The sequence below is a fragment of the Salminus brasiliensis genome, chromosome 1 (assembly GCF_030463535.1).
Source record: "Salminus brasiliensis chromosome 1, fSalBra1.hap2, whole genome shotgun sequence".
NCBI classification, from domain to species: Eukaryota; Metazoa; Chordata; class Actinopteri; order Characiformes; family Bryconidae; genus Salminus; species Salminus brasiliensis.
Window position 1 is genome coordinate 56,336,127 of NC_132878.1, and position 22,265 is coordinate 56,358,391.

Consider the following 22,265-nt stretch of genomic DNA (forward strand, 5'->3'; position numbering starts at 1 on the left):
GGTCTGTCTGGTGTGATTAAAACATGTCAACAATCTTCATATAGGCTGTGGACTGTTCAGCGTTTATATAAAAAAAAAAAAATCCATGGAACTGTATTAGGTTGGTTCATTTTGCTCTTGTGGGGAAATAATTAAAATACGCTGCATAAAAAGCAGTCCGGTACCCAATGAAGGAACCCTATTTTTTCTCTCTCTTCTCTTGGTGTAAACAGAACCTTCACTAACTAGCAAGCTAAAGTGAACAGTAAGTTTACAGATCCTCTGTCTATGTGGGTCTATTACCCATCTGTTTGCTCAACCAAGCGTCAAGTCAAGCCACCGCTAATATGAATCTAACCAGAGAATCCTGATTCTTAGCTTCTCTAAAGCAAATGACTAAATTACTTTCTGCAAGTGTTACTGTGAATGCTCCAAGTATGAATGACTTGATTCAAGGGTTAGAGATTGACTGACTAACTATGGCGGTATCACGGCCATTTGGACAGTTTTCTTCTGTTCTTTCAAAGGGCCATAACGTGTCTCCTAAAACGCTAACAGCCTCTTTCCGGTCAGCTACAGCAATTCCTCAGGACAACATTGAGTGCTTTTAAATTTCTCCAAAAGAGCTTCACTATTTTATTAATAAACCTACTCTGTTCCCTCCAGACTGTGTAGTTTATCACCATGTCACTGCACAGGAGCGTTCCAGTAGTGTGCTGCAGCCTTTAGTATAAGGTGAGGCATACTTTCCCCCTGATGCAACCAAACGCATAGCATACAAGCAATTAAATATAGACTCTTTGTTAGAAAGTAAACTTGCAGTAAATATAGTACTGTGTCAGTACAGCACCATGAGCGTGAACAGAAGGCCTTGACCTACTAAGAGCAGCACACTCAGCCTTCCTATTACTCTCAATTCAGCCTTAATTAATGATTTCAACAAAGCTGTTGGAAACATTCCGCTCCATGGTTGCATCAAAAGTCTTGCAGATGTTTCAGGAGCACTTTAATACCATAAAGCTTCTGTTCAGTATCAGAATCAGATTTATTGGCCCAGTATGTTCACACACAGGGAATCTGTTGCACCACATCCCAGTGTTGTTCTATTGGATTCAGAGCTTATGATTGGGAAGACCACTGAAGAACTCTGAACTCTGAATTGTCACGTTCATGAAACCAGTTTGCTGGAGACTTGCTTTGCAACATGGTTCAATATCATGCTGGAAGTAGCTGTTAGAAGATGGTGAATTGTGGTCATGAAGAGATGAACATGGTCAGCAGCAAGACTCTTAGAATATCAAGCAATTATTGATTGATTGGGATTAACAGGCCCAAAGTATGCAATGACAACATGCCCCACACCATTACACCGCCTCCACCAGCCTGTGACTGTTGTCACAACGCAATCGGGTCCATGTACTCATGCTGTTGGTGCCGAATTCGGATTTGGTCATCTGTGTACCTCAGCAGAAATCCAGATTTGTCAGACCAGGATACATTTTTCCAAGTCTTCAACTGTCCAGTTTTAGTGATTCTGTGCTCAGTGCAGCCTCAGCTTTCTGTGCTTGGATGACAGAAGTGGAACCTGAGATGATCCTTTGCTGTTGAGGTTGAACATGTGCATTCTGAGATGGACTGCACTGTAACTGGATTACACTGCAGGTACATCTTGGAAATAGACATACAGCCTTATAAAGGTTGTAATCCAGCTCGCCAAATAAATTCAGAACCCATGTTCTTCATTGCGACAATTTCATGAGTTCAGCCGCTGATTACTGGGGCAGTGGTGGTTCAGCGGTTAGAGCGCCGGGCTATCGATAACAGGGTTGTGGGATCGATTCCCGGGCTCGGCAAACTGCCACTGTTGGGCCCTTGAGCAAAGCCCTTTACCCTCTCTGCGCTGGAGTTGGCTGCCCACCGCTCTGGGTGTGTGTGTGTACTCACTGCCCCTAGTTCACTAGTGTGTGTGTGTGTGTGTTCACTACCATAGATGGGTCAAATGCAGAGGACACATTTTGCTGTACATAGTATAGTACAAATAGTACAAATATGTGCACCTTTACCTTTACCTTTAAAAGAAACCCACTCTCCCGAACACCACACCGACACTGACCTATAGACTCGAACAGGGAGAGAATCAGATTCTGCATTAGGCAGTGGGATAACAGACAATCAAACTCAAAGGCAGAACCAATCAGAACCTCCATTTTGGAGCGTGATGTCTATTAACGGTACTTTGACTCCATAAGGAACAATTTTGTAAAGAAGCTGTGAATATGAAGAATCTTTAAATTGGTAAAGAACCTTCTCGCAGACTTCTTAAAATCTTTTAAAGGTTCTTTACGAATCTAAACAAAACAAATCATAAAAAAGATCATTCATGGAACCAAAAATAGTACTTCTATGGCATCACTCTACAAACCCTTCAAGTATTAGACAGATGTGTTTCAGGTAAACATGAGATTGCTTGATATAGACACTCAGGACTGGTTAATGTGATTTTAAAAGTTGAATATGTGGCTTTAAAAAGTTATCCAAAAGTAACCAAAGGTAATCAGATTACATTACTTTAATGTAGTTACCATAGCCTTTCTGTCAGCTTGAACCAGTCTGACCTCTGTCTTCTGTTTAAACTTGAGAGACTGCTGTGCTTAAAATTTCAGCAGGTGTAGAAATCCTCAAAGCAGCCTGTCTGGCCCCAACAATCATGCCATGCTCAAGACTCTATTCTAATGCGGACCCATATCTGCATGATTTTATGCACGGCCCTGCTCCAACACAGCTGGCTGATTAGATACCTGCACGAATGAGTAAGCGTACACAGGTGCGTATACACGTCGTATCAAGGACGGAGGGTGCAGCATACAACAATCTCCAGAGTTCTCAAACTCAGATAAGTCAGAATAACCTCTTATGTGTTTACAACTGCGGTCGACACATTTGGACATGGTAGTGAACGTGGGACAGTACTGGCAGTACGGAAAAACCCACACTGTAGAAGACTCCAGCATCTTCTAACTTCACCCATAGAGAGCTCTGCTCATCTAGTCATTTCTTAGTACTGTACATTACACATGAGAGCGTTCATTTAACAGATATGAGCTTACTGCCCTCTGCTGGAGCAAAAATATCTAATAAAAACCAGCAGCAGATGTTCATCCATACCCTACCCTTTTCTAAAATCCTCTATATATATTTAAAGAAAGAAAGAAAGAAAGAAAAACACCACATGTAGCTCTTATTATATCTAGATCAGTCAATCATCTGTCTGTGATCAGATCAGATTTTTAAACAGTTTGACAAATTTGACAATGCAAAAATAGCAATAAATGAATAGTCCTAACTAGAATTTCTAACCTTTAGATATTCATATCTCCATTCAGAAATATTGCTTCAAAGGGTATTTAGTATACAATAAAAAAAAATACCAATAACCACAAAACTTAAAATAATAAAATTAAAATAAAAACAAACAGAACAGACACAATTTATCACAAAAACAGGTTTATTTTATATCTCTGTCTTTTTAAAATAATTAGATTTATTCTATTCATCAAACCCTTTCTTTTGATTTTTTCTTTTTAACATAAACTTAGTTAGGCCATCATAAAACACACAATATGCATGGAAGTGAGAGGAGAAGGGGTAGAGGCCCAGAGAGAGTGAGAGATCAAGCCAAAAAAATTATAAAAAAAAAAAAAAAAAAAACCCTACATCTTCCTCACGTGTAAAATCCACACCCATGATTTGGATTTGAAATAAAACTGAATAAAACAAACAATAATAGTGAGTGCTGTGAACACAACAAATGATCTAACTCGAAGTGCTTTAGTCCTAACCCACCGTGGTGGCTGCTATTTATTTCTGTTGAGGAGTAAGACTTACTGGACTCACATTTTTATTCCCAAATGGACCTTAAAATTAAACCCCACATATGCAGGCTGTCATTCCAAACACTCCTGTAAAAATCATCTAGCTCTACTCAATCGTTTCAAGGGCATCTAACCGTCCTGCCCTGCAAAACTGACCAAAAAAAAAAAGAGCAGTAGACAGCAGAGTAGCTCATGGCTAAAATGTCCAGAGCAAGAGGTTAAAAGAGGCTTTAAAAAAAAAAAAAAGAAGAAAAAAAAAAAAAACACACACACACACACACACACACACACACACACACACACACACACACACACACACACACACACACACACACACAGACAGACAGAAGTTCTGAACACTGCGCCACAAGAAAAGAAGAACGGTTTTCGATGATCTGAAGCCATACTGAAAATGAAGCCAGGCTGAAGTTTCCAAGAGCTCTCCAGAGAAACACAGCACATAGCTGTTCACCAAAAAAGCAGGTTTCCATTACCTGTTTTACACATTTAAAAAAATACTTCAGGGAGATAAATGGTCATGGCAACCGCTGTAGCCTACTGCTGCTTGTTGTATTCATGAAGCGATTCCTGGTCGATGGTACCAGTGCCAGACTGGCACCTGCCCTGTACAACAATAGAACCGGGATGATCACATTCCTGACATTCTTGAAAACGGTCGTCTTGAATTACAGTCGTCTTTGTTTTCACCTGTGTGACCGTTTGGATACTCTGGGGTACAGTAGCCGCACTCGGACATGGGAATAGAAATGCTGTTGCGTGTGATCAAGTCTTTCTTTGATGAGGAGATTGGGGGGGGGGGGGAGAAAAGAAAAGAAAAGAAAAAAAAAGAAAAGAATGCAGGACAGAGAAGGAGGGCCTCACAAGAGTGCATGATATAACGGATGCAGACCCCATTGCTGTATGAGGATGCTGTGGGACCACACTCTTTAGAAACATGAAGAAATGGAGGCTCCTGTTCTCAAGCAAAGGGTTTTCAAAATATATCCTTTTACCATGGCTGATTATCATTTTTTTCTTTTTTCTTTCTTTTTTTTTTAAGCAAGGAGTGTACACAGTCTTTTCTCCCCTAAGGTACATACGCCTCCTTTTCTTTTTATTGTCTATTGTTTCAGTGTAGTATCATTGTAAAGGAAACAGAGCGGAAGGGAATTTTTTACAGTGCTGTTGAGAAAAGGAAAAAAAAAAAAAAAAAAAAAAAAAAGGGACAGACGAACGCAGGAGTGTACAGTAATTAATGTAGCACAAGAAGCATGGGGGGGGGGTTGGTGTCCTTGTGGCAGAAAAAAGGGCCATTGGTTGGAGCCAGACGGAGGGGTGGAGTCACACATCCATGTTAGGTGGGAATGATGCCATCGCTGTTTTGGATGCCCCGCCTCAGCTCTAACTCTTCCAGCTTCCGCCACAAGTCCTCCCGCTCCTTCTCCTTCTTCTTTTCCCTAAGACAGAACGAGGAAGAGGAAGAGCAGTGAGGAATAAACCTCTCAGTAGAAATGATGCTTACATTCGCTACCTTTTTAAGACAATATGCAGGGTGTCCTACCTCTGACGGTCCGATTTGTAAGTGGCAGCGAGTTCATCAAACAGTGCGCTGTTCATCTCCATGAATGCTTTAAGCACATTGTAGATTAAAGCAGATATCGCTCTAGAGGAGACCAGAGAGGATCAAAAGAACTTAGTGCATTTAAAAAAGCATGGAGCCAAAAACATGCACGAACAAACACACCTTTATACAGCGCATATTTGACGTTTTAGGCACCTAAGCTAATTATTTAAAAGCATTTATCTTGGTAGACTAAGCAGCTTTTAATAAACACAATCAAACTTGGAAGTAAACACACTGTTGCCAAGTAGGTTCAAAATGTTTACTGCAATAAGAACTACAACCCAGTTAAAAACATTTATTCATGAACAATCAAGACCTGTTAAACACAAAGAAGAATTGGATACGGTTACACTTCTTTTGTACTGCAGTGAATGCTGTTTTAAAGGTTTACCCTCCCCGGTCTCTTTCTCTCTCTCTCTTTCCGTCACACATAGACACATCTGTACATCTGTGTTTTTAGCAGACATTCTTATCTAGAGGCAACAGCCTAAGACATGTTTGATATCTTCTTTTGTTTAAAACAACAGATGCTAGGCTAACCCCGCTAACATTGGACTTAAGACGGTCACCAATCTTATCTCTGTAAGCACACACCCGAAAAAACATCCAGATCTTAAACGCAGACAAATCTATGAGGTTTAAAGGCATGGTACGACTGACTCTTGTTTAAAAAACAAACAAGTTTCTCTGCATAGCTGGATGTCAGGGCAGCCCTCGTTAGTAACCAGAACCATTTTCACCTCAGCACAGTATGTGGCATCTTTTGAAAGTGGAATAGTACAACAAAGCAGTACAATACATAATATAGTACATCTGAAAATAGAAAAGAATACCTAGATAATATAGTTCTTTTTTCAGCTTTAATACTGTTGTTGTTTTATTTGTTTACATTGCGTGTCAATTGTGTTTAATGCCAATAAACTAATATTTAGCATGTATGTACCTAGAAGAAACAGTGTTTGTTGACATTAGCCTAGCATTTCCCATTGCAAATTAAAGAAGCATATGTCAGATACCAAACGTCTTGGCTGATCGGCTGAATCTGGGGTAAGCGAAAAGTCATGTTAAATTTTTTGTCTGTTGCGTGATGGGGTTGAATTATCCACTCTGTTCCATCTTCACTTAACTTATTTGTGTGCATAAAATGCATAATAAAAGGCATTAAGATCTTGATATTAATAATGTTGCTCAAGTTCAAATCTTAGAACTGCCATTTTTAATCAGGGCCAGACAAAATGATAACATTTATCGCTATTGTCGTAATCTGAAACACTGCTTTGTCAATGGGCAGATTCCAGCTATCTACACTGAACATAAGTTCTGAGTGCACTTACGGGTTCCAGTGCTCTTTGGAGATCCTGTAAAGACTGGCGAACATGATGGGCAGGATGACGCTGGAGTTCTCCTCGATCAGGCTCATAATGTACTCATTGTTCCAGTAGTACAGGGCTCGCTCAGCCACCTGCCGCGTAGAGACAAAAGAGGACAAAGACTTTCTTTACATCAACATTATTAATGTCATTTCAAACGATGAGAGTGCAATAACCGTGTGCACAGCGAGTGGGCTTGTGTACACTGTGTAGTGTGTGTGTGCGCATGTGTATGTGTGTGTGTGTGTGTAGACCTGCACACCTGAAAATGTGGGCTGGACACACATCTGGAGATCTGCTTGAACAGTGGCTCCTGAATCTTGACAAACTGTGTGGGCTCAATCACATCAAGAATCTCCTCCAGCTCCCCGAGGAACATGACCTAGAGTGTTGACGGAGTATCAAAAAAAAGTTAGACCAACCAGTAGGAGTTCTCAAAGAAAAGCTGGACCATAGAGAACTTGATCGTGTGCTATATATTTCTAAATATCAGAAGTCATTTGAGCAGTTCACAAAATCAGAGGTGCACTACTCAGCATACTGAACAAAAGGCAAACAACACCACATACCTCTTTCTGACTGCAGGTTTTCGGCCAAAACTTCAACAATCCTCTTATCACCTGAAAGGTTCCACATCACATAAATATGAAAAAAGTCTAAACCAGCAAGAGAATATCAAGAGTGGTAAAGAATTCACTTACAGGTTCTGTTAGTGTGGGGTCTTTCTCTAGAAACTGTACAATACAGTACGCCAGCTGCAAGAGTCAAGAGATGTTGATGAGTTCATGGGCTGCCTTGACAGCAGAACTAAAGAAGCAACTGGTGCATAAGAGCATGAAGTGTTGTCATTTACTCCTCATTCTACTTTTCCCTGACAGAGCTCTGTAGAAAAACATGCCCTTATTTGAGTTTTCATCCCCCTCACCCTCCAGTTTAACCCTCTTTGATGGAATCTCCTCAGACCTTGAGCAAACTCTCTCCCAGATGTATTCTGCAATAGCTTTGTATGTTTTCTTTCGTGAGGCTAATGCGTTCTTTCCTGCCGCTCTCATTCCATCGGTACAATAACTCTCCCACTGTCACTCGCAAAGAGTGAGTGCATTTTGAAATAAAGCTTCAAGAGCCCTGTCTAAGCATCCTCAATAGCAAGTACAAACACGCACAGAAACGCAGGACCTGGAATACCTGTGCATGGAAGAGGGACAGACTCCTGGCTGAGTGCAGAGGCAGTAACACTTTCACCAGGAACTGCTTGTGTTCAGCTTTCAGAGGAAGTGCAAACCCATTGATGATGCTGGAGAGACAATGAAAAGCCATGAAAATTAATGTATAATAATAAAAGAAGAGGAAGGCACTCGAATAAACATAGAATAAAACCACTTGTCAGCCACATACCTTCCCAGGATCTCTAGCAGCTCAGCCACTCCATTGAAGTGCTCCGTTTCATACACAAACCTTCTCCCAGCAGAGGTCAGGGGAGGAGAGAAGAAGAAAGAGGACCAATTTGAAAGGAAGGTATACATTAATGCTAGCAAGGTAATAACCCAAATGATCTGATCCTGTTTTGAGCCCAATAAGCTCTTCACTAAAATAAATAAATAAATAAATAAAATAAGTAGGTTGGCTTACCCTAGAAAAATGTTGTTGATCTGTTTGCGGATAAAGGCTCTTAGGCCAAGGAACTTGCCGTAAATTCTGTGCAGGACAGTCTTCAGGCAGTCCCTCTCCCGAGGGTCCTCACTGTCAAACAGCTCCAGGAGCTGAGAGCATGAGACAGAAGCAATAGGTCAGAGCACTTTATTTAGCAAAGAAAGTATGTGTGTGCAAGTGCTCCATTTACTGAAGTTCACAACGCAGACAAACACACTTGTCTATATCAGGCACGCATCTCATATTTACACCCTTGACTCTCTTTAACTGTTACCATAATTTGCCTGCAATACAAACTTTAATACAATTTAATAGCATGGCTTTTGTCCATATCAAGCATCACATCTCACAAATGCAGATTCCCATGACATAAACATACCTGTAGTACAAATTTCTGGTCAATGTATTTTTTGGCAATGCTGGGCTGAAATTCCTGACTTTCCAGAAAGCGAATGAAGAACTCATAGACAAGCTAAAAGCAGGAAACAAAACTAAGTCAAAACTTTGCCAAAGATCTTGGGTGAGAAGAGGAATCATTTATTTGTTCTATTCAATGAGGTGTTGCCTCTTGTGCTGTACCTGCAAATGTGGCCATGAGGCCTCCAGAGTGGGTTCATCCTCCTCTGGGTCAAACTCATTACTGTCACTGGGCGGAAGAGTCCGGAATATGTTACAGGACACCTAGCAGACACGGGGAGAGCATCCTAAGTAAAACACTGAGGCAAAAGTCTGATAGCTCACAGCATTCACAAAAACTGTTAAAAGATTTTAACACACTTAAGTCTCGCATGCACATGATGGCACCACTGACCATTTTGACGACTTCAGGATAGGTCTGCTCAGTCAGGTAACCCCGGCTGACCGTGACGTAGTCCACCAGCTCGTTGAGAGTGGAGCGCTTGTACTCCTTCATTTTGAGGTCAGACAGCGTGTCCATGAAGTCAAAGAGCGTGCAGCACTGCTGCAGCTTCTTCAGGAACAACTCTGGCTGCTCTTGGGCAGACACATCTATAGACAGAGGAAGAGAGAGTGTGAGGAGGAAACAAAGTGAAAACAAGAAGAAAACCAAACAGACAAAAAGAAACAAACCATTGATCAGACAAAGGCTCTTGTATTTCTAACTTCCCTTTCTCTTTAAGGTCTACAGGACCAAGGGCCTATAATAACCCCCAAACACTCAGTGAAGATTATTGCTGATGATTATTCTTACATACTTACCAGCAAAAATACTTAATTCTCAGACCATGAAAAACTGGCTAGAAGTACATGGTGTTAATTAAAATGGGGAACCATGAGTGTATGTGTTTGCAGGAGAAGGAGGATTTTGGTTAAAGAGTATATCTACCCTCAATATCTGCTGGTCTCATTCCCTCTCAGCACATTTAAAAAGGCATGTTAGAGGTTGTGGGCTAATAGCACGTAGAGGCGGGGCTTAGTGAGTAGTTTCCTGCTCCTTACATCTCCACTGCTATATATAATTGTGTCAACATTCAAAAGTTCCTCAAAATAATGGGCAAAGTCCTCATTATTTCATCATCAACCAAGGTGGCGCTACAGGCGCAGAAGAACCACATTTTCAACCACTTTGAAGGCTCTATTCACATATTCATCCAGATGATCTATTTGAGGTCTGATGGGTGAAACGATCCATCCTAGCAACATCCACCCACTTATAAGAGACTAAAACTTCAAAAACAAAAACTAAAAACCCTCAGCAATGCATAGGTTTGTTATTTTCTTTTTACTCATTTACTCAGTTGTACTGAAGACTGAAAGGGAACTGCCTCAAGAGAGCCTGAAAAAAGACTCAGCACTGATAAAATTTCTCTGCCTTATAGTCATGATGGCACTGAATGGCAGGTAAGTGAACATGAGGCATTTGCCTACCTTTCAGCAGTGGCAGCTGCACCAGCTCAATGGGTTTGTCCTGAGATCTGAATTGAGACGAGCTCTGCGCTCGCTTCTGCTTGGCTTTCCGGACCGACTTCCTGGAGAAGCCGTCCACCTTATCTACGGACGGGGGCGCGGTCGCTGCTGAAGACATAGTCCTGAAAAAGGGAGGGGATGGGAGGAAAAAGACAGACAGAGGAGGCATAAGAGTGGGCTCTATTATAAACATGCATGCACTGAGTGATCAAAGACAATGATGAACGTCAAAGTTCCCACACTGGATCAGAAAGTCTACTTTTCTAGCTGGCCACTAATGCCCTGCTTCTCAAACGGTATTAGAGAGGTTAGAAATAAAATAAAAAAAGGCCTTAGCTGTAGTTTCTGCTGCTTCATAGCACAGATTATTGCAGAATATAATAATTCATTCTTTACTTGGCAATACGACTTTGTAACTAGTGCTGGTGAAAGACCCGAAAAAGTTTATCTGCTTTGTCTATAGCATGTCTGAAACCAGAGCCCTTTTTTCCACAAGTGGTTAGAGTTGTGAAATAGTGTTATGTTTATTTTTGGTCTCATGTATTTTGTCAACGCGTCATGAACAGTAAGTGAGCCTGCTTATATGCCTCCACTCCACATAGACCAGTCCTGGAGTTTTCCATGGTAAAAAATTTTGTTTTTACGGCTTCATATCACCACATTAACCACATAAAAGACAGTGACTTGCTGGAGCTCTGCACCGAAATACCATACTCCTCCCAGGTTAAGGGCTAGGCCGCGAGTACAGTGGAGTTACTGGAGGGCAGACGAGGTAGCGGCGTGCTGGTCTTCCCCTGGACTGTTAGGTCTTATGCAAGAGCTCAACGCACATCCCCACAGGCCGCCGGCCCGGTGGGGATTAGAGAGGTCTGGCCTGACAGGAAGTTATCAGGCTTTAGCTCATTCCTCACTGACACAAGCAGTGGAGAAAGAGGAGAGTACTCCTCGCTACCTTTCACACACCACAGTACATCACCGGCAAGTAAAACAGTGTGCCAAGAACATGCTTATAATAGGAGCACTGACCGTCACTCGAACTTTCAAAACCATTCATTTTGCCTCCATGTTGAGGACCAGGGTTACTTTACGGAACCTGAAAAACTCTATGAAAGTTAGTGATCATGTGTGATTTCATTTTCTTAAATTCCTTCTCTGGGTGTTGGCAATCTGGTCTGTAATCACTTAACATACTGAGCACACAGGCCACAGTTTAGCATGACGTAGGTCTTAAATCAGAAAACTATGAGTCAGGATCAATTACATCTGTAATTACTAGGGTTGTAACGTCTCACAAAATTCAGAACTCTTTTCAAGATGAGAGAGAGCTGTTAAAGCTATGCACAAGTGCCTCAATTTAACACATGATAGCCATGATAGAACTATACAATGCAATAACACACAATCTGATACACTAAAGCTGTAGTAATCTGTAGTAATTACACATGTAAATGATTATTTAGCTCTCTAACGGTCTCCCTGAAGCTATACATCGATAAACTTTGTTTCTCAAAAATGTTCATTTTCAGTATTTTCTAAATGTCACTGTAAGCTAAGTATTTCAAGTAACTTTTGACCACTGTTTTGACCACTATTGGCCCATTTATCATTGAATTTATCCTGAGCACAGCAGGGTATTTGAGTTGAGTTTTTTGGGGGTTTTTTTTCCCCCTTTCTTTTTTTTTTTTTTTTTTTTAAACAAAAGCTGACACACATGGTTTTGTTCTGACAGCAATTAAACAGGTCTGATACAACGGAGCAGGAAACGCAAAAAAAAAAAAAAAAAGACCAGTAACCTCAAGATACACGTGACTTTTTTCTTAGACATGAAAAACAAGAAAAGAAGAAACAGCACTCAGTAAAAATTTCACAGATGAAGAAGCAGCAGCCCATCATTCCACATAACTGGGTTGCTGGGTCCCTGTCAGTGCCAATCACGTCTGCTCGGACATAGCAAATCTGTCTTGCATGGTTCTGGATGTTTTCTTTATTAGGGTACTTTAATGACATTGCATGCCTAGGTTCAAATGCTGAATGGAAAGGAAATAACATGCAATTTATACCCTTTCTAGCACCTGTATGTTATTAAAATATTTATACAGTTAAAACATTTGTCGCAGAAACCTCCAAGCGAGAATAAGGTTAGTGTCAATAAACACACAGAAATCTGTGTTGCTAAAATGTTTCATTCTAATGAACAGTCCACTCTCTGTTAGCTTTCCAGTACAAAGTATATGTCCATTTTAGGTAATGCTGCTGGGGATCCCTTTACTCTCTTTGAGCTGGAAAGTGAGGATCAAGTGCTAAAATTCCTCTGTGAGGAGAGGAGGTACACTAGATGATGTACTGAATCCAAATGAAATGAAAAAGAGCCCGATATGATCTTGTTATGGTCTTTTAGCATTTATAATCAGGGATAAAACAGCCACCAATGTCACCTCCAGGTCTATGTATATTTCTTCTTCCTTCTGCAGAGGAAAAGACAGGCTCAATATAACTTATTGCTAGTAAATTCCAATAGTAAACAAGACAACATACCAGTAAAAAGTACTTCTAAACTAAAGCCGCCATAAGTGCAGTTTTAAACCTAGTGGGCTTGTGTCAGAGATGAGCAAAACTCCATGTTGGGAGGGAGGTTTAACCCAAGCGTCACGCATCTCTATAACTATTCTCAGGCCTACAGAATACTGGCACATTGAGCTGCATAGCCAAAAATGGATTTATAGCACACAGAACCACTGGATCAAACAGTCACAATAAACGTATAGTAAATTTAATTACATTAATATACATTACATAAAAAAAACAATCACTTAATTTTGGAATAGATCAGGAAGGACTAAAAGACAAACTTAGAAAAGGGAGCACTAGTGTAGGACTGACAAGCTGACTTTCCATTCGCAAACACATGGGACACCCCAAAATAGGTCCCAGATTTTATGCATGAATCATTAAAAAAAAAAAAAGTTGGAATGAGACTAGAATGAGACAGATTTCCCTCAACACCCCTCCAACAAGAGTTAGTCTTGCAACAAGCAACGACACAGACATACCAAGCTACCCAAAAGCAGCAACAGCCCCAAATTCCCAAAGCAGGATTTCCCATTTAGCCAGATAATTTAAGGACAAATTTAAAGACCATCTAATCGGAACATCCTTCAGCTCTTCTATCGAAGAGACTTGTCTTTAGGATTAGTATATCTGGCAAAACTGAGCTAAGTTCCTGCTTTGTGAAATACACCCCCAACTTCAATGTTTACATAGATAAACCAGAAGAATCACTTTCATAGAAATTAGGCATAATTCATATGACGCATAGCTGATCCCATCATATCTAATAAATCACAGCTCAAATAAATTAAAATCCAAATTCTGCTTGAGAACCCCTCCCTTTTCTTTCCATCAGTATAGTGAAAGTCACTGACTAACCTGTATTTAAGAAATACAACATTCATTTGCTCCGATGTAAATCATCATTTAGTCAAGGGCCGGCCTTAATCTGCGTCTGGAAAAGTGCCCCAGAGTAATATATCAGCCTGGATCAAAGGCTGAAGAAGAAAGTGATAACAGGCTAACAGCAGGCTTAGGCCAAACAGCTCCTTCTGTATGACAGAGCCAAAATAGAAGTTAATGTATAGTATGGCTGTGTTTAGAAACACGTTGCAAGCATATGGTATGTGAGCAGAGAGTGTTTCCTACCACAGAAAACCACCAATTCATTTACAACAAAAACTTCAGATGAGAGCAAAGAGACTCCTGGAATGCAAGCGAAAGAACTAGGTTCTTGTTTTACTACTCAATAGCCAGCTACATGTTCAGTCATGAGATGAGTATTCTAGAAATAACTACAGAGCTGCTGATCGGTCATGGCCCCAATAAGTCTACTACACATATTTAAAAATCACCCAAAATTACAAAACTGTAATTACTAGTGCATTCAAGCTAAACATATACACAACCATACTCTAGAACTTTGTAAACTTTTAAAAGTTTTCATAGGTTTTCTGCCCACTAAGCTAGAATGCAATATGTGCCTACAGTCTTTTTTTTTTTTTTTGTTAAAACGTCTGAAAGAGTGATAACAGAAAGCAGGGCAGAAGGCGCCAGTGAATTCAACCATAGCATACCATAACAGCTCTTATTTCAGAAGTTTAATTTTGCCTTCCACCTGAACCTTGACCTGTTGGGTCTTTGTTTGGTCATGTCTCTGCTTTACCTAAATCAATGACTACAAGCTGGGTCTGATACAACTAAAAGTTGTAAACCTATGGTTCGGGGGCCTTACGGTGAACACGCCTGAACTATCTAACAGTGAGTCCATGAAATGCATGACTTCAGATGCAAAACAAAAACAGGTGTGGAGACGTGTTGAAGGTGTGCATTCCCAAGAGCCTGTACGGCAAGGCTTATAAACAGCAGCAATTACACACTATGTTGGACTACTTTTGTACAATGGGAAGCCTGGAAACAGAGAAGCACCAATGTCTCAAACCCCCCTCACTTCCAATACAATTCTGTTCTGCGTGGTTCTTCTAATTACACATTACTGATTACACTTTTTCCCCGTTAGATACATGTCTACAAACTTTACATTACTCAGCGGTTAGAGCACCGGGATATCGATAACAGGGTTGTGGGTTCGATTCCCGGGCTCGGCAAGCTGCCACTGCTGGGCCCTTGAGCAAGGCCCTATACCCTCTCTGCTCCCCACTCTGTGTACTCACTGCCCCTAACACATGTGTGTGTGAGTGTGTGTTCACTACCAGATGGGTTAAATGCAGAGGACACATTTCGCTGTACAGTGTACAGTGACAAATACGTGCACCTTACCTTTACTTTACTCTTGTTCATCCAGAACAACCATGTTAGAAAGCTCATTTTACAATGATGCACGAGGTACTACCGACACCAACAGACTAATATAGGATTATCACGGTTGCCAATACTACTATAGACAAGGTTTACCATTGCTGCATCCATACCTGCACTTAACATACTGTTGCAGTCATGCAAAAACCTTCCCAGCAGAAAGAAAAAAACATCTTAACTTTCAATGGATTTTATTCCATGTCATTTTGAATCATTTCTATTGATCCATTCATCACACAAGGTTTCTGTGTGACAGTGACGTATGCTGTTGCATGTAGTAACCTGTGAGCTAAATGGTTGAGGACTTCTCTTCTAATGCCTACTGTGGTCTAGGCTAAAAACGTTAGTATCATGGCATTTGCCTCAAGTCAGTATGCTCATCAGAGCATAAGCAAAAACCCATGATGCAAATTAACCCCACTACAACAACAGCACGGGGGCTCCCTTCACAGCATAATCAGCAGGTGAAGAAAAATGAGCGGCATTGTTTCGAAATAAACACATGCATCAACATTTAACATGACAGATTCACCAAGCTTCTACACGCTTGTTTATTGTCTTTATAACATGAGGCCATAAAACAATGTGGGGGGGGAGGGTTGTCACAATGAAAGTCACAATGATGTTTGTTTGTTTGTTGTTTACTTGTTGCATGATCTTTCATCAAGTATCACCTTGGTTTTGGCTTGCCCTTGTCATTTGAACTATTATTTTCAGTGCATGTTAAGTACGAACTTTGGGTTAAAGTATTACAATAAGGAAAACAGTGACGATGTACATATGTATAGTGAAATATAACATTTGATCTCAAATGTGGCAAAGTGCACATGCATATGGCACTGGTATACATGGGACAAGTTCATACATTACTTAAAAATAATAATAAAATAAAAAATTAACCCCCTAACAAATGAACATGTCAAGTGATGCATATGTTTCGGGTTAATCTTGCTTCTGCATGATGTCTGTGATTCCCCTAAACACCGTACCAGGCCAAAGCTGGAAGCAGTTTTGTTTATCTTTCAGCAAGGCTTTGTAGAAATGTGTGAAAAGCGCACTTGGGGACACTTGTGCTATTTCCACTCGCTTTCTAGGTAATAGCGTGCTTTAGGGCAGTGGCTCATACTCCATGAACTGCACGTGGGGTGCGCGAGCGAGTGTGTGTGTGTGTTGCCTACTCTAACACAACCGATTCATTAGACGGATTTCACCCTTTCATTCAGGTGTGTTAGATATAATAATAATAATAATAATAATAATAAACTTAACAATATCACGGCTGTTTAAGGGTCACTGGCTGACACTGTAAGCAAGCCAGATCTACAAAAAAAATGCACTAGCTATACGTAACCGGTCATGTTTATACACCCGGTTATTAAAAATAAAGCATCGGGCTTTGGACTTTGCATTGTCACGTTAGGTGTGGATCTATGCCGCTTAGTAGGAGTCAGTTTAGCTAGCTAGCTGACTCGGTTTGCATGTGGTCTAATTTTATTAGCTAGCGTCTTTCTAAGGCTCCTGTACACCGTGTGCATCTCTCGTTAGCCTGTTAGCTAGCTCGCTACCCTAACGTTAGTCCTTGCGATGACAACTGAGTGGGAGTTTTCAGGTTAGCCTGCGAGTCTCCCTCACTGGTGGCTAGCCCTCGTTCCTGTCCAAGTGCGGATGTTCATTAAACACACCGTGCAAAAGAGTCCTCAAATACTCACAGCTACTTACCTCAACCGTCTACTATCCAATCCAGTTGGCTCGACACCAGAAAATGTGCAGGGCGAGGGTGTAGCTAGCTAACTAACTAACGTCCCCGTGAACGTTAGCTGACTAACCTTAGGTGGCGACTCGCCTAACACGCTAGCTAGCTCGCTAATTCGAGCGGTTGCCCAGCTAGCTAGCAGGTATCCGGAGATGTTGTCCAAACAGCGCCGACCGTCCTGCTCGTATGTGGATTTATACAAAGCACGAAAGGCCCGGGTGTTCTCGCTGGCTGTCTAGTGAGCTCTAAAACAGGCTGATGGTGTTTCCAGCATTGCTACAGCGGGCAGGCGGGCAGGCAGGCAGGCTAGCTAATCCCTCTCGCTACCGTCCCAGCCAGGCTGCGGGAAGCGACATTCAGCTGCGTCCGCCACAGCAAGCTAACCACACAAACGGGACAAAGTGGCCGGCTACATCCCCCGGTGTTTTTGTCGCTCGAATGCAGCACCTCTATTCTAATGTACTAATGTACAGTTACAGATGTTACCAGTAATATCGCTCTGTTCTGATAAGCAAACGCTAGCAAGCTACAGTGCCAAGTTTTTTTTTTCCTCTCTCAAAACAGAACGCATACTGTAACTTGATGACAGTTGTTTATGGGACGAGTAACTGCGGATTGGTTAAGCCGAGCGCTTAGAGGACTGCGGTTGGGTGGCGTCGCTGTCAATCATTTTTATGACCGTTGACACGCCCATAAAGTCAAACGTCGGTGACGCCGAGCCGCTGTGGCGGTAGGTTGCAGGGTGGGTGAGTGAGTCTGAGTCTGAGCCGGAGCGGAACAGAAAGGCCCGGATGTGGAGGAATGTCACAGCAGCAGCAGCAGCAGCAGCAGCAGCGCTGCTCTGCTCTTTCGCTGGAGGAGAGCTGAGGGTCTGCTTGTGTTTACAAAGATTAACATGGCAACCGCGGGCAGTTTCAGCATTTAAGCAACTGTGAAAAGAGTCCACCATTGCTTTCTTATTCTTAGAAGAGGATTTGAGGGATTATATCTCCCCCCAATTACTGACTAAATCCACACTAGGAACACCACGTTACATAACCCGCTTGACACTGAACGGTGATGATGTTTCCGTCACTCATGTCTCCTGTCTAAATCTCCCAGCTCGGCTTTGAGTTAGCGACCGTTACTTTATTAGCTGCATGCTAAGACAAGCGGTGCTACGGGCTGCATTTACAAACAGCCTGTCGTAAAAGACGACGATCCGTGCAACCTGCTTTTGTTTACAACAGCAGTGAGTGCGGATGCAAACTTTGTATCTGCTCCTGAAGGTGAAGCTTCGTAGTGAATTAGCTACACTAGGAGGTTTTTGGTGCTTATATAAAAAATCTATGGTTTCTGCTTTTAAGATTATTTATTTGATGATATGTACATATCATTACTTTCAAAACTTACATGTGGGCCTAATACAGAAGAGAAAGAGAAAGGTCTCCACACTCTATACACAGCTATACACCATCACCGCGAGGTGGCGCCAGAGTAATTGAACGCCATTCGTGAACCTCAAGTCGAGGCCTGGAAGGACACCGTGGTGCAACGTGGAGCTGCACAGCCCTGCACGAGACCAACACAGGGTAAGAAAAGACCCCATAAATAAGATCATTGCGAAAGACAGTGGGGCAGGACAGTGCTGGACCCTTCAAGCCTGTACTTCTTAACACCACCTTTGACTCTTCTCAAACTCTTCATGAAACACCTGGCGCATGTTACTGTAAACTGGAGAATAGTGGGGTTTGGGCTGTAGCTTGGGCTGTGGATCAGTATTATCACTTGCGGTCCAAATAACTGGAAAATAGCTTATAGACTTCAGTCTAGATATAGGTTTGGTAATATTTGATAAATGTTTCAATTGCCATTCATATGCATATGTTTTGTATTCTAATAATTTAATAATTTAACCAAAGCTATGAATCATATTTCATGAGGAAGTACAGAAGCAGAACATATTTTAGCAAATATTACTGAAAGGGGCATATTTAGATTTCCTAACCCATTTCCATAGTTATTGAGCTTGCTTGCCCACAGCTCTATCTATCTGTCTATCTATCTGTCTATCTATCTATCTATCTATCTGTCTATCTATCTGTCTATCTATCTATCTATCTATCTATCTGTCTATCTATCTATCTATCTATTTATCTATCTATCTGTCTATCTGTCTATCTATCTATCTGTCTATCTATCTATCTGTCTATCTATCTGTCTATCTGTCTATCTATCTGTCTATCTATCTATCTGTCTATCTATCTGTCTATCTGTCTATCTATCTGTCTATCTATCTATCTGTCTATCTATCTATCTATCTATCTGTTAATTAGTGGCAAGTCTTCTGATCTATTCATTTATTCTTTTAAATTCCAAAAATGTTATTGTAAACATATGAATGTTGCTGTTAAGTGTTTATCCAAGTTAATTCTACATAATTTCATAACTTTAAATTGTGAATACGACTACATGAAAGTATTTAGCGTTATTACGTTAGCTCTCTCCAGATATTCCTACTGAAACGTTACATTCAAAGTAATTCCCCGACTACAAAGAGCACAAACACAAGCAGTAATTATAGAAAACAACAGCAGAGTTGTTCTAATTCTAGTTCGAAGGCCCACATGTACTGGAGGCCATGAGTCATGAGTTACTCAGCTACTACTAACAACAGGGGGTCAGCAAAACCGACTACACTGCCAGTGGTGAATGGGGGGAAAGTGCTCTGCGCCCTGTATAAAGGTCAGAATAAAAAGCAGAATCTGTTCTCTATTCTATGAACTCTATGCTAATGTAGTCTGTATCTTATCTGTGTGTTGTGTGAAAATATGTATTAGGGACTGACCAAGGCATGGACGGTGAAAAGAATCTTCCAAGAACTTCATCACTTTACAAAATCTATGTTGAAGCACACATATTCCTGGTGTGAATTGACTGTCCTACGGATTAAAGCGCTGCCGCTATGACCAGAGGATTGCTGGTTTGAGTCCCGGGTTATGCTGCCTGCATGCCAGCAGCCAGAGCCTGGGGGAGCACAATTGGCCTTGCTCTCGGGCGGGTAGATGGCTCTCTTTTCAGTGTGATGCTGGTAGCTGAGTAAGTTGCATGTGGAGGACGAGGCATGTACTAGTCCTCACCCTCCAAGTGTTGGGAGCATTACATGTATTGGGTGGGTTGGGTAATTGGCTATCCAAAATTGCATATAGTTATTTTTTGATGGTTGCAATTGCTGCGTGTTTGCAGTTTTGGCAAGTCGACAAGAGAGGGGGTTACCATTTTATATACAGTCTTATGGGCACCCCTGTTCAATTGACATTTTACTGATTTTCTAGGTCAAAAAAGTGAATAATTCCTGTACAGAAATCAAACTTAAATATGAAATACATTGACAAAATCTAACACTAAAAACATATTATGGCATTAGTTTTGCACACATTTAGCGAATGTTTTTTAATTTTTTATTTTTTGCAGTATATCAAACTCAGCATGAATTAATTATGATTTAGAATGTGCAGAAATGCGTCTCTCTAGAGGACGTGAACTTATTCACGCTCCAAAAATACACATAAAAACAAGTCATTTGACCAGAGTGTCCAAATCTTTGCATAAGACTAGGTCTTATGACCATTTGTCTTTCCTTGTGTTCTTCTTGTTATATTACAAGTTGCTTGAGGATTTGAAACCATTTAGTTTGCATCAGGGTGCATCTGTGTGTGTGTGTGTGTATAGAGGGTCTGCCTATATCAGGAGTATTTCCGCTTTCATTGAAGTGCACACAGGTGTTTTGTTTACTACAAACAAATTCTTTTTTTTTTTTTTTTTTTTTAGTAAAAACCTAAACGTCTTTATGATTGACTGGTTTCATTCATGACAGTTTGAATTAATCTGATCAGGCCGCTGTCTACAAGTAGCATAAGACCACCAAAGGATGAGGAAGGCAGATAAAATGCACTGTGTTGTCTTAATAGCAAGATCTACAGTAAGGGGCTCTGAAACAGAAGAATGGAACAAGATAAAAACTAGGTGATTTGTTTGAGCTGCCAAAAATATGTTTGGCCTTAACAATGTACTCAACAGCAGTCCTACCTCAGTCCTCAGACTTCCGCATGTCCACTCCCTCTTCATTTCAGACCAGTTCCAACCCAAAACCAGAAGCAATCGGAGGTAAAATCAAGCTCTCAGCTACTTGACTTGGGTATGTTCGGAGTGGAAATGCACAAATGATCTAACCTACATGAAGTCCACACCGTGACCAGGTCATACGTTTGTGTAGATAGATGTGTAAATGACAACAGGAGTTGCTTAAAGCAAGTGTAGGAACGGGTCAGCTCTCAGAGTACCTACTTTAACACATAACGTATTTAACAGCTCAGAAAGATGCCTTTTCTGATGGTCCAGCTGTCTGGGCAAATCATTTAACCATGGCACTCAACTGGTGAATGATTTAAATGTGTCCTAGAATGTAAAACTGAAGAGTTTCGGTTCATGGAAGTGACATACCGTGAACAGGCTAGGCTAAAAGCCAACCCAAAAGCCAGGGAAAGCACTGTTCAAAAGGCCTGTACAGGGCCTGCGCATACGTCTACTCAAGTCTAAAAGTTAAGCCTAGCCGATAAGGGGAAGCATCGTTTGTAGAAGGGGTGCCACAGGTATCTGTGCTAGGCTAAGGGCTAACACGAGTCAATCAGCGACCGCACAGCACACTGCGCTGAGAGGGAACCAAGCACTAAGAATAATGTCTAATGTTGTAATAAAATGTAATAAAAACAAAGCTCCTGTGAGCCGCCGCAGTGGCAAATAATTCATGAGCCCATCGTAAAAGTGAAATTCTGAGGCCAAAACATGGGCCGTGGATGTGTAACTATTTCTGGGTTTTTTTGTTTTGTGCCCAAACGAGTCACATACTTACTATTTATACATAAAAAAAAAAATCTACCTAAAATATTTAAGAAATGCCTTCCGTGGCACCTTTAAAATTAAGCCCAGAGCTTATGTCAACAGAGAGCTCCCTTAAAATACACTGCTCACCTTAAATACATGCACAGTGTCGGTCTTAAACATGCAAGTATGTACTTAAAAAGAAAAGGCCAAAAGAAATCATTTCTACAAAGCAAACATTCATATCAAACATGCACATTTTCCCCATTTACCTTATTTTATGGAATTAAGGGAAGTGACCTCAAGATCTTTTTTGAAGTTCTGATCCTGTGACAAATAATGAATTGTTGGAAAAAGAGAAAACC

The 22,265-nt window shown here is 41.1% G+C and overlaps 1 protein-coding gene across 2 annotated transcripts; it reads right to left on the reverse strand.

Annotated features, from left to right (window-relative positions):
• Positions 1-3,494: 3,494 nt before the first annotated feature.
• Positions 3,495-17,600, reverse strand: ppp2r5ea (protein phosphatase 2, regulatory subunit B', epsilon isoform a). Of its 2 annotated transcripts, none has more exons than XM_072682731.1 (14): positions 17,007-17,600; positions 10,383-10,543; positions 9,307-9,503; positions 9,075-9,176; positions 8,875-8,967; positions 8,475-8,605; positions 8,241-8,300; positions 8,031-8,139; positions 7,547-7,600; positions 7,415-7,465; positions 7,108-7,227; positions 6,810-6,937; positions 5,413-5,514; positions 3,495-5,308 (listed from the first exon to the last, which is right to left on the reverse strand). In XM_072682731.1, the coding sequence occupies exons 2-14, from the start codon at positions 10,537-10,539 to the stop codon at positions 5,206-5,208; spliced, it is 1,407 nt and encodes a 468-aa protein (XP_072538832.1). In that variant the 5' UTR covers positions 10,540-10,543; positions 17,007-17,600; the 3' UTR covers positions 3,495-5,205. The 2 variants fall into 2 exon arrangements, with proteins under 2 accessions (XP_072538832.1, XP_072538831.1); XM_072682730.1 differs by having other exon boundaries at positions 16,997-17,600.
• Positions 17,601-22,265: the final 4,665 nt, after the last annotated feature.

Bases quoted from the DNA above. Each gene is read 5' to 3' on its own strand.
- ppp2r5ea (XM_072682731.1), bottom strand. From the start codon at position 10,539: ATGTCTTCAGCAGCGACCGCGCCCCCGTCCGTAGATAAGGTGGACGGC. The intron at 8,301-8,474 runs GTAAGCCAACCT...TGCTGGGAGAAG, and splicing joins ATCAACAACATTTTTCTAGG to GTTTGTGTATGAAACGGAGC. The intron at 6,938-7,107 runs GTGTGCAGGTCT...TCTACGCGGCAG, and splicing joins TGTCCAGCCCACATTTTCAG to GTGGCTGAGCGAGCCCTGTA.